Source organism: Branchiostoma floridae, chromosome 19 (assembly GCF_000003815.2).
Source record: "Branchiostoma floridae strain S238N-H82 chromosome 19, Bfl_VNyyK, whole genome shotgun sequence".
In the NCBI taxonomy this organism is placed as follows: Eukaryota; Metazoa; Chordata; class Leptocardii; order Amphioxiformes; family Branchiostomatidae; genus Branchiostoma; species Branchiostoma floridae.
The window spans coordinates 4915479-4932317 of NC_049997.1; the positions used below are offsets into that span (position 1 = coordinate 4915479).

Sequence of the window (16839 nt, forward strand, 5' to 3'; positions counted from 1 at the left end):
ATTGTTGGAAACAATTGAACGAAGTTTGACAAATTTTCCATGTCAACCGTTTGTTGACAGGCAGTTTTGCCAAAAATCACTATTTTTGGTTCTAACAATGGATTTTTCACATTTATTTGCTATATTACTGATATTTTGTTACATAAATAAAATCTTATATTATTTAGCATATCTTTCATAATTACATATGCATAAATTATGCTAATTTGATGACGTCATCAGCCCAAAATCCAAGATGGCGGACCGTATGGCCAGATCAAGAATAATAAGCTAATTATCCCTTAAAATGTGTATCTACCTGGAATTTTTTAATCGAAAACCTTCTAAATGAATGTATTTAGTCTATTTCCATTGCCCTTTGTGATTATTTGTTGCAAAAAAAGGATTTTCAAAAATTGGTGGTGGATATAACATAGCGGAGCCCAACTCGTATCTTAGATGTACATGACGTCATTTTATGACGTCATATTGACGTCATTGATGTTGCTATAGGCAACACAAGTCGTAATTAACATTATTATTTTGTTATCTGCACTTGTTGTTACATTTTTGTAGCATAACTTGAAGTTTTTTGAGAACACCCTTTTTTCATGGGTCCGGCCAATATAACAAAATAGATGACGTCATAATTACGTCATCGTACGTTGCCGTAACGTCTTGTCAGATATTATGTCGACATCATGTCCTGAAAATTTGGTGGCCCTACGGCACGTCGTGTATGAGTTATAAGACTTAGAAATGGAGGGCCTCAAAAGCCCGGCCTGAATAGGGTTAAAGGCAAAGACCCTACATGTAGGTATATGCTCTAAACTACAGGGTAACTTTCGGTATTTAGACTGCCTATTCTTAACAATGGGAATCATGGCAGAAAGAGGCTGTCAAAAATCACTAACCTGAGTTTCAGAACATGAAAAACTCACATTGGTATGGTTGTAGTGAAATGTTTGACATTGTGCTATCACGGCGTTATAATGTTCATATGGCTTACGTTTAATTTCCAAAAAATACAGAAATACAATTCGACAAAATTTTTCAACCCTGACTGCCGTAAAATAGATACTCTATTTTCTCATCTCCACCTTGTTGGCCCGATTTAAAACATGTATGCATGATATGAATATAACAATTTTGACCGGTAACCTGTTGTATTTTCTTAAGTTTGTTGGTTCGTTTGTTGGTTCGTCCGTCCGTTGGCTGCTTGGTTGGTTCGTTGGCGTTTTTTTGTTTGCTTGGTAAGATGGTTAGTTGCCCTGGGTCTGACAAGTTTTACATGTCCTATCGGGTAAGCACATAAAATTACTTGTCCGAACCAATTTTTACTAGCCCAAAATTCAAATGTCTCTTTTCTATGTATTATCATTTCCAGCAATGGCATTCTTGTTGTTGCCTCTATTTTTCTATGTTTACCATTGCTTGATTTTATGACTGTAAAAAGTAACAACAAAATCTCACTCAATGGAAAAATCTTACTTGCCCGATCGGAAAAGTGGCCCGGGGTAGGTCATGCACTTGCCCGATCAGCACTTTCACTCACCCAGGACAATAGGGCTAGTGGACTTGTCCAACCTTGTTACCGTTTCAAAAAAATCTCGAAAACGTCATTTAGTAATTAGATTTTTCGGTCTGGAAGATTGATGTAATGCGAGAAACGTTTGTTTGAAGACTGAACAAATGGCAGATTCTAGGTTCAAAAGGGACAGATGAAAGAACAAAGAAACTCTAGTTCTTGTACGACGATATCCTCGGCTGGGTGAATGGCATCTTCATGCCAGTGCTGTGCAATGGTCATTTCCCAGGCATCTACAAGAACAACGTTCATCCCGCGGAACATTTCTCTCATTATCAAGTCCAGCTTGTGTGCCAGCCAATCCCCAATGATCAGCTCATTGTTGCCCTGACACGTATTTGCGGACTTGATGACCACCAGAGTTTCAGGACTCCTGTGTAGTAAACGATCTATTGCAGCACGGACGGCTTCCATTCTTTTCCTGTAGACCTCTACAGGGTACGAGGTGAAATGTGCCCACATAGTGATACATATCACATCGTTCGGTCCTCCATCCATTTCATCGATGATGTTAGCGACGTATTTGAGGTGAAACGTCCGAGTAAAAGGACAACGACGAGGCGGTCCGTGTGTACGATAGTTTAATGTTATTTTATTAACAGGATCTCGGGCGAGCAATGGTCCAGTGTTGTGTATGGCCTCTGGGATAAGTGTTTCTTTCATTTCCAAGATTCTAACCAAATGTTCCCACCACTGCCGTATGGTAGAGTCACCCATTAAATACAAAGTTTTCCCCTTCAGGCATTGCTGCCAGCCGGCCTGGCTGGAGAAATGTCTGTTCTTACAGACGAGAGAGTTCCACACGCCGTCCCGATAGAACCCAGATATCTGTGGAGTGGACAGTCCCTGGACACACCGTGTGCGATTGGCCAAAGGATCTCGCCCTGTGTTAAAAAGTAGAATGCCACATGTCATATCCAGTACCCATATGCTCCCGTTGTGCTGGCATTGGAAAGACGTCAGCCAATCAGATACTCCTCCTTCTTTTGTTTTAAGGAGGGAAACTTACCAACCAATCAAACGGCCTCTTAACAGTAAAAGACGACATGATAGGTCGATAGAGGGGAAGCATGTGATTGGCTGGCCACCACCCATCACAGATCGGTATGGCGTGCAGACGACCTTCTCTGTCTTGAACTGAGCTAGTTTTTATCATCCCTCACTCCTACATACCTTGACATTTTGTGTCCGTAAATATATAATTTCACATATGTCCTACCATCAATGAATAATGGAGGGAAGGTCACTTACCTTTTGTAACATTAAGTTGAGATGGAGATCCAGAAATCGACTTTTTCAGCGCTTTATAGCCCCCGTGTCTGTGTTCAAAACGCAAAACGTTGTGAAAACTCCAGCGTACAGATTGGAATTTTCACACAAGGCTTAACATATCAGGCCACACTAGATAAAATGTTCGAGGTGTCAGCAATAGTTTACATTATCGGTTTGAATTTTATCAGTTCCAGTTTGAATTAGGGATTCATTCCCTTTATAAAAGACTTTATAACCACTACATATATGGTATTAGAGTAGAATATTGTTTATAACTGTTCATTGTCACTTGTATATCTACTATGTTTATACCATGTACTTGCAATTAGCCCTCGGACACGAACTTGCAAATAAACTCCCTATATGGAGTGTGTAGTGATGAATGTAAAATATGAACTACTCCAAAGCAGATATCTCAGCTACCATGCCATAATTACCATTCCTGAAAATCAAAATAGTAGGTGCATTATTGTCATTTTTTCAAGTAGCTAATGAAGGGTTAATTAACCGTCCCGAGGTGTAACGACAAATGAACATGGCCGAGGTATAGGCGGGTCATTAACGTTATTATCAAAGTCTTTTAATACAATATAATTGGCAATTACAAATTTCATTTTGAAATCAAATTCCCACAGAACATCGTAACATTTGCAATCTTGGCATTTCAAACCTTTTTAAAATCTTCTCTACTGTTCTGATGAGCATTCCTCCCTGTTGGGTGTGAACATTCCTCCCTGATGGGTGTCATTCTGATTGGTCAATGTTCTGTGACTTCTACCTCTGATTGGATAACGGTGATGGATGATTAACTGAACACAAATGTTTATTTACTTTAATGAAGTTTTTTGTGTTATAACCAATTAGAAATGGGGCCTTCTGATTGGTCAAAGTCGCCTGGCCATATAATGATAGTGCAATGTGACTTTCTATACCGGACTCGCGATTTCAACCAAACACAGTGTGCCACCTCTATTTCTGTTGACTTATCCCGATTTGAGCTTTACGTTGATTATAATATTTGTTCTTGTATTTATGTATCATTATTTGATTATGATTATCATTGTTGATTTCAGTATGGCGGATGGTGGCACCTGTGCCGCCATACCCTCCATGTCATTGTACATGGAGAATCCTGATAAATAAATAAAAAATAAATAAATCTCTGTCGATAAATGTGTTGGGCTTAATGCACAGACGTTTTTACCGACAGCTGTTCAAATATATGAACATTGTCCGTTAAAGGCAACCTAAGCAATATCACATTGTTAAAAGTGGAAATATTCTGAATAAGGCAGTCTGTATAATATTGACATTTAATGCACTATTTTAGCACATTTACATCATTATTTCATAAATTGACCCATTAAAAACAGCGCGGGAATGAGTTGCACAAGGATTCCAGATCAAGTCCTTTGGGGGGTACAATAATAAGGAATATCTTCGTGCAACTTGTCTCTGTGCTGTTTTTAGCTGCTCAAAGTATCAAATTATGATGTAAATGTGAGAATACAATGCAGTAGATGTCAATATCATGCAGATTGCCTTATTCAGAATATTTCCACTTTGACGCTGTAATATTGCTTAGGTTGCCTTTAACATACCTGCCATACTGTTTTCCACCATGGACGTCTCTTTGCCAAAGTTCATCATAATAGCCTGATGTGTTACAAGAAATGTTGGCGGCTTTCTCACAATACCACCAGGCGCCTGCATGCGGGTCCGAGTAGTTACAAACTGCACTGGTGTTCTTGAAGATGGCCGGGTCTACGTTACACTTGGTGTCGATCTTGTCGTCTCCAACTATGTACCGTTTTCGGAACATTACTAGGTCAATAGGATTTTTGCGGATATTTCTTTCAATAACATCGATAGCCTGCCGTGGGTGGACCAGTTGAATTTTGATGGTGACCTCCCCCTCCCACAACAGTCGGAACGTCGCCGTGTAAGTACCGTTCTGGTGGTCCGTTATGATACCGACTGCACCAGAACCTGCCTTCCCTTTCACTTTGGTAAGAATGGACGCCCGAAAGAAATCGCCAATGTTTGTTACTGTGTTGTTTCTTGTATCTTTGGCAGAGATAACAATGTGTAACGTATCTCCGACAGAATATTGCCTGCCTGACTCAGGAGCCAAGGAAAACTTGAGCTGTTGCAAATAAACATCAGCAGAAAATGGTTTGGTCGTTTGTAACACCGGGTTCTCAGTTACAGCCGAATCATTCCACCTATTCCGAAATGAAGGTATGTCATTGGAAGATTTTGCCGGAATTCGAAACCATTGCATTTTCATCCTCTGTTGGCTGATCCAGTGGGGGTCCTATAAAGAAATCAAAGAAATGGCATTACTCGTTGTTTACTAGAAGGGTAAGAGGTGGTCGAGGAGTTTGAAAAATCTCAAGAAGTTTGATGTAAGTTTATAAAGTACCTTGTATATGGTGTAATGCAGTAGTAATGTTGCAGTACCCAGAGCGAGTACTGTACCAAACCACCAGCGCCTTTGTCCACCCTCAAGCAATTTCCTTACACCGCTCGCCATGTCCTTGTTGGGAGAGAACAAAGATTGCAACGTAAAACTTCCTCTGATTTCTGTCAAAAAAGAGTAAAGATGCGCAATACCTCAATCTTCTGGATCCATCTACTTCTTGTGTTCGTGGATTTATCTACTTGCATCCGACCGGTGAATCGATTTTTATATCATCTATAACTGCACATAAGTACTATCCACAAAGATGGGCTTTCCTTAAGTGACCCGCTGACCGTATTACTCAGGACAAACAAACGTACACGTCCGGCACTCGCTCGAATGCCGAAACTTTTCAACCAGATCCTGTCAGAAATACACAACCTTTTATCTCAAATCCTTTCTATATGACATGGGGCAATAAAAGGCAATTTATCATCCACATAAGCACACGATTTTGGGGCCCAATTTATATTTTGGTAGGGATTCCTTGTGAGTGTCCACTCGGAGTAATACAGGAACGAGGCCCATTTTAGAATGGGCGGCTATGAGAGAGGCCAGCAATCAGCGACCCAGTACAAAAAGAAATGGCCAGCAAAAGTGCCAAAAAAGCCCATAGAGAGCCTGCTATGGAGGCTATGAGGGAATGACGTACAGTTAGTGGTATGATACCGTTGAAAGCCTACACATATATACATTATGTAGACGATTAACATCACAGGATACCACATACCAAATATCACCTTGATCCATTCAGAAGTTCTCAAGTTATGCTGACTAGAAATATCCAGAAATACAGACAGACACACCCGTACACAAAAGAAACAATACCTCCTTTTCGTGGAGGTAAAAAGAGAGAAAACCCGGATGTTTTCACCTGGGAAGTCTGCTACACACCATAACAATAAAATCATTCGAGATCTCATCATAAAATGTTTACATACAAAATATCAACCCAAGCCAGCGAGGCATTCTTGGATTATCCTGTTTACGGGGTACGGACGCCTAAACACACAGGGGGAAAACATAACCATTCGGGCGCAAAGGTACGTATTTAGGGTCTAACAAAAACTACAAAAAAATAAGAAGAAAAATTACATGTGGTATGACAATGTTGAGAGCGTACATATTACATTGATATGGAGACGATGAATACCACAGAACCACAGTGATACCCCTGTGACATTATCCACGATCCTCTGGCGTATCGATGGAAGATCGGCCATATTTAAGACCGACTAGAGGGTTGAGCGTATTTTTTCACCTGAAAACCGTCCCTGTCACATATAAGCCATACTTTGTACCTTGTACAATTGTTGTGCAATAAACTTATTATAATAAGCGAGGCTCGTTCGATTGCCGCAGAATCGTGATCGATTTTCGCCAAATGTGACAGGGGTACGGTATGAGGAGGATTTGTTGATTGTTGACAGTGCGGCAGCAAGCCGGACATATAAATACGAATGTTTACTAAAAAATTTGAATATGTCAAAGCTTAAGTCTACACATCTTCTATATACAGCGACGTGAATACGTCAAGGAAAGCGTTCCAAACGTATTGACCTAAAAGTGTTAACAAAAAATAAACTGTAAATGATATCCATATTGCGTCATCCATCCGAACTGTATACTGGGAAGCAGAAAATATAATTTTTATCTCGGAATAAACGATTAAAAATCCCTATTTAACCACTTATCAACTGGGAATACATTCTGCACCTAGCGATGGGTACTTGGGCGAAACCTGAATATTCTGTATTGACGTGTTGACATTTTAATGACATGAAATGAAATAAAATAAAACTAAATAAGATAAGATTAAACAAAATCAAATCATGCAGTTAAATGGCGGAATGATTTTTTGTCAGCCATAACAATAAAGGAATACTTCAAATACAATTCAATCTCTACAACTGATATTCATCCAGTTGTAGAGATTGAATTGTATTTGAATATTGCTTACCTGGATGTCTAACCTTCATAAACGTATAAAAGAATACTTCACATCCTGCTCTTCGTCGCAAAGTTCCGGTCGTCAGATTAGCATACAGCTAGTCCAGGCGGCAAACAGATTAATGTTGTCGACACGAGGGTTGGCCATTTCCGACAGGACACGAGGGTTGGCCACTGGCCCTCGTGTCCTGTCGGAAAGTTTCCGACAGGACACGAGGGTTGGCCAAAGCCGACAGGACACGAGGGTTGGCCAAATCCAGCGAGACGGTCAAGCGGACGGTCCGTGGGGATTGGAGTCGGTTAGCGACGTGGCACGACGGCAAACTAGCCAGGCTGCAAGGCACATTGGGTGATTGGCGTCGATTGACAACATGGCGGGATCACTGAAATTCAAATATAACTGCCAACTTGTCCAAAACACGGGGATGTAAAGCGCAATCCTACCTTCCACGTGCAACCACCCCATCTGTCGAGATTGCACGATACTGCAGCACATGGCCCACCTAGATGATGCTGTGCACATGAGTGACCCCAGTTATTGATGTTGCTACACTCTTAAAAATGATGCGGTCGTCTTCGGCAAAAGCCGAATACAAAAAAGTCTTTGCTGTGTTTGATACTGCATCAATAGTACTATTGAAATGTGGACTCCAGTGTAAAGTGTAATATTGATGAAGGTCATATACATGAATTTATTTTTCTCGAGAAGGCTTTAGGACCAAAAGATTTCATAATCTACCTTCAGGAGCTGATATCGTATGTGTTCATCCGCATACGACCATTACTTATTTCTTTACACTTAACATCATCGTTTAATGGTATGTTTGCTTTATTTGTTATTCATTATGTGGAATTAAGGGTTAATAACCCACCAGAGGTGCCAGTATATGATGTTAGAAAGCTGGGTCTTTGCTATAACCACCGACTAAAACCACCGAGTGAGCGAAGCGAATGATAATATCGTTTATGTGTCTGGTTGTTATACACCCGATCCCTCGATCTCGGAAGTTAAGCAACGCGCGGTCCGGATAGTGCTTGGATGGGGGACCAACCAAGGACGTCCGGATTGCTGTAGCCTCACGAAGTTTTCCACGAAATCGTCTTCCGGGAGGGACGTAAAACGGGGGTCCCGTGCTCGAGGAGGTGCCTCGACCACGTTAAACAGCCTCATTACTCATACTTTGGGTACCTACTGGCTGGCAAAATACACCAGATGATTATTATTATGATTATAGTGTTGGGTCTGATTTATTTTTCTGTCACACAATATCATTCTGTCACACTGGCACTGACAATCATTAAAATCAAAGATACCCTTTCACCATAACCATATTATTTTTCAAAATGTAGAATTAAAAGTACAAATTGTTTAATCTCATACTCTTCCTTATGCGAAGCTGCAGTGTGCAAGGTGTCGGTAGCTTGAGGAATGAATCTACTCTACTATATATATAAACGGCAGATTCTAGGGTCACAAGGGACAGATGAAAGAACAAAGGAACTCTAGTTCTTGTACGATGATATCCTGCGCTGGATGAATGGCATCTCTGTGCCAGTTCTGTGCATTGGTCATTTCCCAAGCATCTACAAGAACAACGTTCATCCCGCGGAACATTTCTCTCATTATCAAGTCCAGCTTGTGTGCCAACCAATCCCCGGAAATCAGCTCATTGCCCGTTTGCGTGTTTGCCGACTTGATGACCACCAGAGCTTCAGGACTCCTTTGTAGTAAACTTTCTATTGCAGCACGGACGGCTTCCATTCTTTTCCTGTAGACCTCTACAGGGTACGAGGTGAAATGTGCCCACATAGTGATACATATCACATCGTTCGGTCCTCCTTCCATTTCATCGATGATGTTAGCGACGTACTTGATGAGAGACGTCCGAATGAAACCCGTACGAAGAGGCGGTCCGTGGGTCCGAAAGTTTGCCGTTATGTCATTAACAGTATCTCGGGCGAGCAATGGTCCACTTTCGTGTATGGTCCCGGGAATCTGTGTTTCGGTCATATTCAAGATTCTTACCAAATGTTCCCACCACTGCCGAATGGTAGAGTCGCCCATTAAATACAAAGTTTTCCCCTTCAGACATTGCTGCCAGCCGGCCTGGCTGGAGAAATGTCTGTTCTTACAGACGAGAGAGTTCCACACGCCGCTCCGATAGAACCCAGATATCTGTGGAGTGGCCAGTCCCCGGACACACCGTCTGCGATTGGCCAAAGGATCTCGTCCTGTGTTAAAGAGTAGAATGCCACATGTCATATCCAGTACCCATGCTTCTCGTTGTGCTGGCATTGGAATGCCGTCAGCCAATCAGATACTCCTCTTTTTGTTTGAAGGAAACTTACCAACCAATCAACTGCCTCTTGACAATAAAAGGCGACACAATTGGTCGATATATACAGAAAGCATCTAAATAGGCTGTTCAATGGTGACGCAGCGAGAAACACACAACACAGGTCGGCATAGCATACAGACGACATTTTCTGTCTTAAACTTTTTACCGACATCCCTTACTCCTTTCTTTAAGTTTGAAGAATGTTTAAGAATGCAAGACTTTGACATTTTGTGTATTAAATATAAGTTTCTGGTATTTCATATTACCAAAAATTAATAGAAGGAATATGGCCTACCTTTTTGAACATTAATTACAGATGGAGATCCAGAAATTGTCTTTTTCAATGCACTGTTGCCCCTGTAACATTGGACAAATCACAAAATGTTGGGGTGTAAAACTTTGATTTGCCTTATAACTAGGGATTCCATTATAACCATTCCATAAATGGCGTATACATGCTTGAATACGAACTGCACAAATTAAGATATCTCAGCTACCATGCCATAACTCCTATTCCTGAAAATGAAAATGGCTCCAGGTGTTTTTTCCATATAGTTAAAAAAGAGTAAATGGTAACCTTATGTTTAATTTGATTTTGGAATGTATAAATACTCTTGAGATAATAAATATGATAATGATGTTGTTGTTTATTGTTGTTGTTTATTAAGAAACCTTTTAGCCCTTACGGGCTAATCTTCCAAGGTTCAATCAACATGAATCAACATTACAATCAACATGAATACATACATTTTTAAAAATACAACAATCACAGAGTATTTACAATAGAGCACAGTGTCTAGGGGTCAGAGGTCTAGTTCTTGATCTTCTTGATCTTGATTGAGTACTGGACAACGCCCCTCAGTTGGGGCAAAGCGTCCAGGGGGAGTGCTGCGCCTTAATGTCCCCTGAGGCGTCGGAGAACTGCCTCCTTGAACTTTGGAGCGTCTGTGATCTCCGTGACCTCGTATGGTAGAGAGTTCCAATCTCTCACGGTTTGTGGGAAGAAGGAATGTTTGTAGCAGTCTTTGTGAAAAGGTAGAGCCTTGTAAGAATTTGGGTTTGAGTGTCGCGATTGGCGCGGTACAGGCTTTAGATGAGTTTCGACCGGTAGGGCTACTTTATGGTGTCTTGCTTTCTGTAAAATTGTTAATCTATTTGCTGTCCTTCTGTTGCGTAAAGTATCCCACCCCAAATCAGAGACAAGTTTGGTGACTATCATAACTATGATACGAATTTGTGACAAATCTGGCCGCTCTTTTTTGAACGGACTCTAACTTAGCAATGTGCTCTTTGTGGTATGGATCCCAGGCAGCGCTGGAATACTCTAAATGTGGTCTAACAAGGGATGTATATGCATTTGTTTTGACTGATTTGGGGCAGTTATAAAGATTGCGTCTCACAAAGCCTAACGTCTTGTTAGCCTTGGAAGCACTGTACTGTATGTGTTGTGACCAAGAGAGCTGGTTGTTGAGCGTGACTCCTAAGTATTTGTGGTTGTTAGTCTCGGCTAGAACATGACTTCCTAGTTTGTAGTCGTAGAGTTTAGGTTTACGTTTGTGGGTATAACGCATAACAAAACATTTGTCCGGGTGTAATTTCATCTGCCATGTGTTTTGCCATGTATCTAATGTATTGATGTCCTCTTGTAAGAGGGTGTGATCTCTGTCACTGTTTATCTCCCTGTAAATGACGCAGTCATCCGCAAAGAGACGGATGTTAGAGTTGAGGTTGTCGGCTAAGTCATTAATGTACACTAAGAACAGTAGTGGTCCGAGCACGGTACCCTGGGGCACTCCAGAGACTACCTCTGCCCACTCTGAGTGCTCTCCCCCAACTACCACTCTTTGTTTACGATTTTTGAGAAAATTAGAGATCCAGTGAAGTACCTTACCCCTAATACCATAATTTTGGAGTTTTAGGAGTAAGCGATCATGAGGTACTTTGTCAAAAGCTTTTGCGAAGTCGGTTATAATCATATCTGTTTGCGACCTGGTATCTAAAGAATGGGCTAAGTCAGTTGTAGTTAAAATAAGTTGGGTTTCACATGAACGCTTTTTCCTAAACCCATGCTGCTTGTCTGATAATATAGAGTATTTGTCAAAATGATCCATCATCTGTGATTGCACTATGTGCTCCATAACCTTACTACAAACACATGTGAGAGAAACAGGACGGTAATTTGCAGGATCAGTCCTGTCCCCCTTTTTAAAGATGGGAGAGATATTGGCATGTAGCCATGGGGAAGGAATTTGACCAGTTTCAAGTGATTTCTGACAAATAATAGTCAGAGCAGGGGCTAACTCAGCAGCTGCTAGTTTGAGGATCCTTGTTGGTAGGCCGTCTGGTCCACTTGCTTTGTGTGGATTCAGATCTTTCAGGAGTCTCCGTTCAGGTGACTCCGTTTACATTGATGGAAAAGTCAGGCATAGTGGGGATAGAACTACGGGGGAGGTGGGGCATGTGTTCATCCTCTCGTGTAAAGACAGAGCCATGAATTGGTTGTTAAGGATGTTATCTGTTTCTAGCTTACCTTTCTGCTTAAGACTAGGGATCCCAGTTGTATCCTGTTTTAAGTGTTTGATGTGCGACCAAAACTTCTTGGGGGAATCAGAACATATAGAATTTACATATTTACGGTAGTTTTGTCTGGTAGTCTTTTTTGCTCGTTTGCGAATAGTGCGGAATTTAGTCAAGTTCTCGGTTGTTGGGTTTTTACGATAAGAGTTGTAGGCTCGCTGTTTTTTCTTATGTATTTTCCTAACCTTGTTGTTAATCCAAGGTGAAAAATTATTATTGTTTACAGTTTTGGATGGGACATATTTATCCATTACTATCTTGATTTTGTCCACAAATTCATTATAAAGCTCTTCTGTTGTGCAGTTGTCAATGTTCCGTTTAGCTAAATTATTACTGTATTCCTGTAGCTCAGTTCTTATGGCGGTTTCATCAGCTTTTTTCCAAAGTGAAACACGCCTGGGGCTTTGTTTGATTTTCTTAGGTTTAACATTAACAGTAATAACTGGGATGCCATCATGGTCCCCTATACCTGGGATCAGAGAACAAGTTTCAACAAGTGATGAATTATTAGTTAAGAAAAGATCAAGGGTGTTATTGAGACGGGTTTGTTGATCCACAACCTGTTCGAGCCCAAAGTCATGTGTTAACTCTAAAAAATGCTTAGAAAGTGCACTATAGGGAGCGCTTGGGCTCACACATGAGTTGTTCCAGTCTATACCAGGGAAATTGAGATCCCCTCCTAGCCATACTTGGCCACCTTGTGGTTTAATCTTGTTTAATGAGGCTCTCAGTTTATCTACAAAGTCAATGTCTTTTGCATAAGTATGTGATCTGTAACAAGAACCAATTGTAATCGGTTTGGCTCCGTGGATCTCCAAGGTTGCCCATACCGTTTCACACTCAGTATCTAGATCTAATCTATGTGTAACTATCAAGTCGTTCTTGTAGGCAAGGAGAACACCCCCTCCCTTTCTCCCCAGTTCTCTGTCTTTCCTTATGACGGTATAGTCTGGGGGGAAAAGTTCACTACTGCCAACTGAGTCATTTAGATGTGTTTCTGAGCCTAGTATAATATCTGGAGAATGCTGGTCTAAGCATGCTGCTAGATCAGCAGTTTTGTTGCGTATGCCCTGGAAATTTATGACACATGTTTTTAATTTCTGTTTGGGGGGCTTGCGTCTACTTGGCTTGGCTTTAGCCTTAAGAGGCGATGAAGCGGCCAAGGGTGACTTGGCAATTCCCGGGTTTGACAGGTTGTTATGATTCCCATCAGGGCAGGAATTGCAAGAAGAGTTGGTTTGTGAATGTATCGAAGACAAACTTTCGAAACTGTTAGACAGCTCGAAGTCACTATTATTAAAGAGTGAACTTGAGAAGTTAGGCATTCCGCATTGACAGCATATCCATTCTAAGCTATTGTGTTCCGCCAGAACATTGTAGTTTGCAGTAGACATGGACATACAATCAACATGATACCAACCATGGCATTCATCACATGCTACAGCTCTTTGATTCCACTTGGCAGCTTTGCCACACAAGAGACAAGGAAATTTAGGTTTGTAGGGGCCGGGATTTGGATGCACGTCCCCTGACTGTGTTAACACAACAAGGAGGGCTATAGATACAGAAATTGACTTGAGTGGGTTTCTAGGTGAGTTGGGTCTGTCTTTCTGGTGTTTGTGGAAACTCAGTAAGTTTAGTATGCCAGGAGTAAACTTAAAGTCAGAGTTTGGGGCCATGAGCAAGTTGGAGTTTGCTGGACCCTCCCTGTTTACATGGACTAACAGTTGGTTTGAGAGGGAGTAGAGGCCCACTATTATTACTAACAAGTTTAATACATTTGACCACATCGTTGTTGCTTGTTCACGAATTACAATACTTGTTCCCAAAATACAATACTGTCTTAGTTTACTTACTACTTGGCGGTGTGGTCAGAAGTTTGCTGGAAGTATGTCGCTAGTGCATGTGCGCACTTGCACCTATCGTGACGGTATAAGTGAAAAGACGGATTTGTAATGTCTTAACAACCTGAAATTTACTAATTCTACAATTCAATTTTATCCCTACCGGTCTACCGCTGCAGTCTTACCTTTGCCGCTCGCGACACATGAAAATTACAGGCTCATATTTTAGCCGTAGCGGGTACGACTGGAGAAAACAAGATGGCTACCGCTAGGGGAGGTGGTCACGCGACCGTGGTCGCCCTCCCCCTTAGGTACTTGCGTGACTTTCGGTACTTGTTGCTTCAAAACTGGGTTTCTGAGAGTGGAATTTTCGCTCAAATTCCGTTCCTGGGTGTTCTTGGGATCCTCCGGTGGTGGTGTAGAGGACTTGCTCCTTGTAGTTTTGCCCGCGGCGAGAGTTTTAGGTGGTAAAGAACCCCCGTATCGCGGAAAGGTGTTCACACACCGCGCATGCGCACTCGAAGTGTGTTGACAATGTTGATATTTGATTAATGTGTCACAATAATAACATGATAGAAAAGTACGTAGTATTTACATGATAATGCTAAAACCATCATAATAGTAATGATATAATAATTATATGAAATGTTGACATGTATGAAACGATCTGATCTTCACATAATGAGGTAATAATATGATAATGATATGATATAATGTGTTACAATATTATGGTAAAATGAAACGAAGTAATGATTTGATAACTAAAATGATAACGAGAATAATGACATAATAATTACATGATATGATCTGTTAAGTATGTAATGTGGACTGTTAGACATAGGTTAATATGTAAGGGATGCTTTGCTTTTTCTGTATTATAATTTGTCATTGACAATAGAATTAAAAAAAACGTAAATGGTCAGCCCCGAGATGTACATGTATATACTCTCCTGAACCTGGTCATTTGCTATACCGACTGACGAAATCCATTTAGTGGTTATAGCAAATGACAATGACGAGGAATAGTTGGGACAATAATATTATGAACATTAATTTAAAAGGATACTATACTTTTCAATTCATTGGTCAAATTTCTGACAAAGCATGTGAACATTTACATTTATCCTTTTGGTACATAATTGGAGATTTTAGATTTCATTTAGAAACCCAAATTTGCACTGAAAATATTCGTAATATTGTAATCTTAGCCATGACAAATATTTTGCAAAATCATCTCAACTGTACTGATGAATATTCCTTCCTACTCCTGCTGGATGTTGGTCTGATTGGTCAATTTTCTGTGACTTCTCCTTCTGATTGGACAATGGTGATTAAACATCGCCATCGGTGTCCATTGAATTTAACACTATTCAGAGGGGGGGGGGGGGGCATTTGAGGCCTGCGCAAATTTCGCATAATTTCGCATAATGCCAGAACGGCTTACGCTAGAAAAAATCTCTAATTTCGGTCCAATGTATTTTTCAAGTTTATTTGCTACATTACTGCTATTTTATTGCATAAATAAAATCTTATGTTGTTTAGAATCGTCAAGGATCGACCAAAAAAGCACCGACGATTAAGATATGAAACATATCCGTTAACATACCTGCCAAACAGTTTTCCGCCAGTCACTTTCTTGTACCTTAGTATGCCATGGTAGCCTGGTTTGTCACAAGAAATGTTGGCGGCTTTCTCACAATACCACCAGGCGCCTGCATGCGGGTCCGAGTAGTTACAAACTGCACTGGTCTTCTTGAAGATGGCCGGGTCTACGTTACACTCGGTGTCGATCTTGTTTTTAAATTTTCGAAACATTACTAGGTCAAAAGGATATTTTCGAATAGTTCTTTCTATGACATCGATAGCTTGCCGTGGGTGGACCAATTGAATTTTGATGGTGACCTCCCCCTCCCACAACAGTCGGAACGTCGCCGTGTAAGTACCGTTCTGGTGGTCCGTTATGATACCGACTGCACCAGAACCTGCCTTTCCTTTCACTTGGGTAAGGATGGACGCACGAAAGAAATCACCAATGTTTGTAACTATGTTGTTTCTTGTATCTTTGGCAGAGATAACAATATGTAACGTATCTCCGACAGAATATTGCCTGCCTGACTCAGAAGCCAAGGAAAACTTTAGCTGTTGCAAATAAACATCAGCAGAAAATGGTTCAGTCGTTTGTAACACCGTAGAAAATGGTTCGGTCGTTTTTAACCCCTGAGAAAATGGCTTGGTCGTTTTTAACTCCGGTGAAAACGGTTTGGTCGTTTTTAGCACCGAAGAAAACAGTTTGGTTGTTTGTAACACCGGAGAAAATGGTTCGGTCGTTTTTAGCACCGGAAAAAATGGTTTAGTCATTTTCCACGCCGAGTTCTCTGTTACAGCCGAATCATTCCTCCTTTTTCGAAATGAAGGTATATCATTGGAAGATTTTGCCGGAAACCATTGCATTTTCATCCTTTGTTGGCTGATCCAATGGGCGTCCTAGGAAAAAATAAAAGACATGGCGTCACCTGTTGTTCACTAGAATATTAAGAGACCTCTCAGAAAATTTTGAAGTTTAAAGTACGATTATTGTGTACCTCGGAGATGTTGTAGTACAGTAGTAATGTTGCAATACCCAGTGCGAGTACTGTACCAAACCACATGCGCATTCGTCCACCCACAAGCAATTTCCTTCCACCATTCGCCATGTCCTTGTTGGGAGAGAACAAAGATAACAACTTCAAACTTCCTCAGTTTTCTGTCAAAAAAAGTAAAGATGGGCAATACCTCAATCTTGTGGATTTATGTACTTGCACATATCGCGTTTTTCCATCAACCTGA

At 40.9% G+C, this 16839-nt stretch overlaps 1 protein-coding gene across 1 annotated transcript; it reads right to left on the reverse strand.

Annotated features, from left to right (window-relative positions):
- Positions 1-8537: 8537 nt before the first annotated feature.
- LOC118406288 (NXPE family member 3-like) lies at positions 8538-16461 on the reverse strand. The gene is made up of 3 exons (XM_035806217.1): positions 15620-16461; positions 9888-9949; positions 8538-9485 (listed from the first exon to the last, which is right to left on the reverse strand). Exons 1-3 carry the CDS (start codon positions 16369-16371, stop codon positions 8725-8727), a joined length of 1575 nt encoding a protein of 524 aa, XP_035662110.1. The 5' UTR covers positions 16372-16461; the 3' UTR covers positions 8538-8724.
- Positions 16462-16839: the final 378 nt, after the last annotated feature.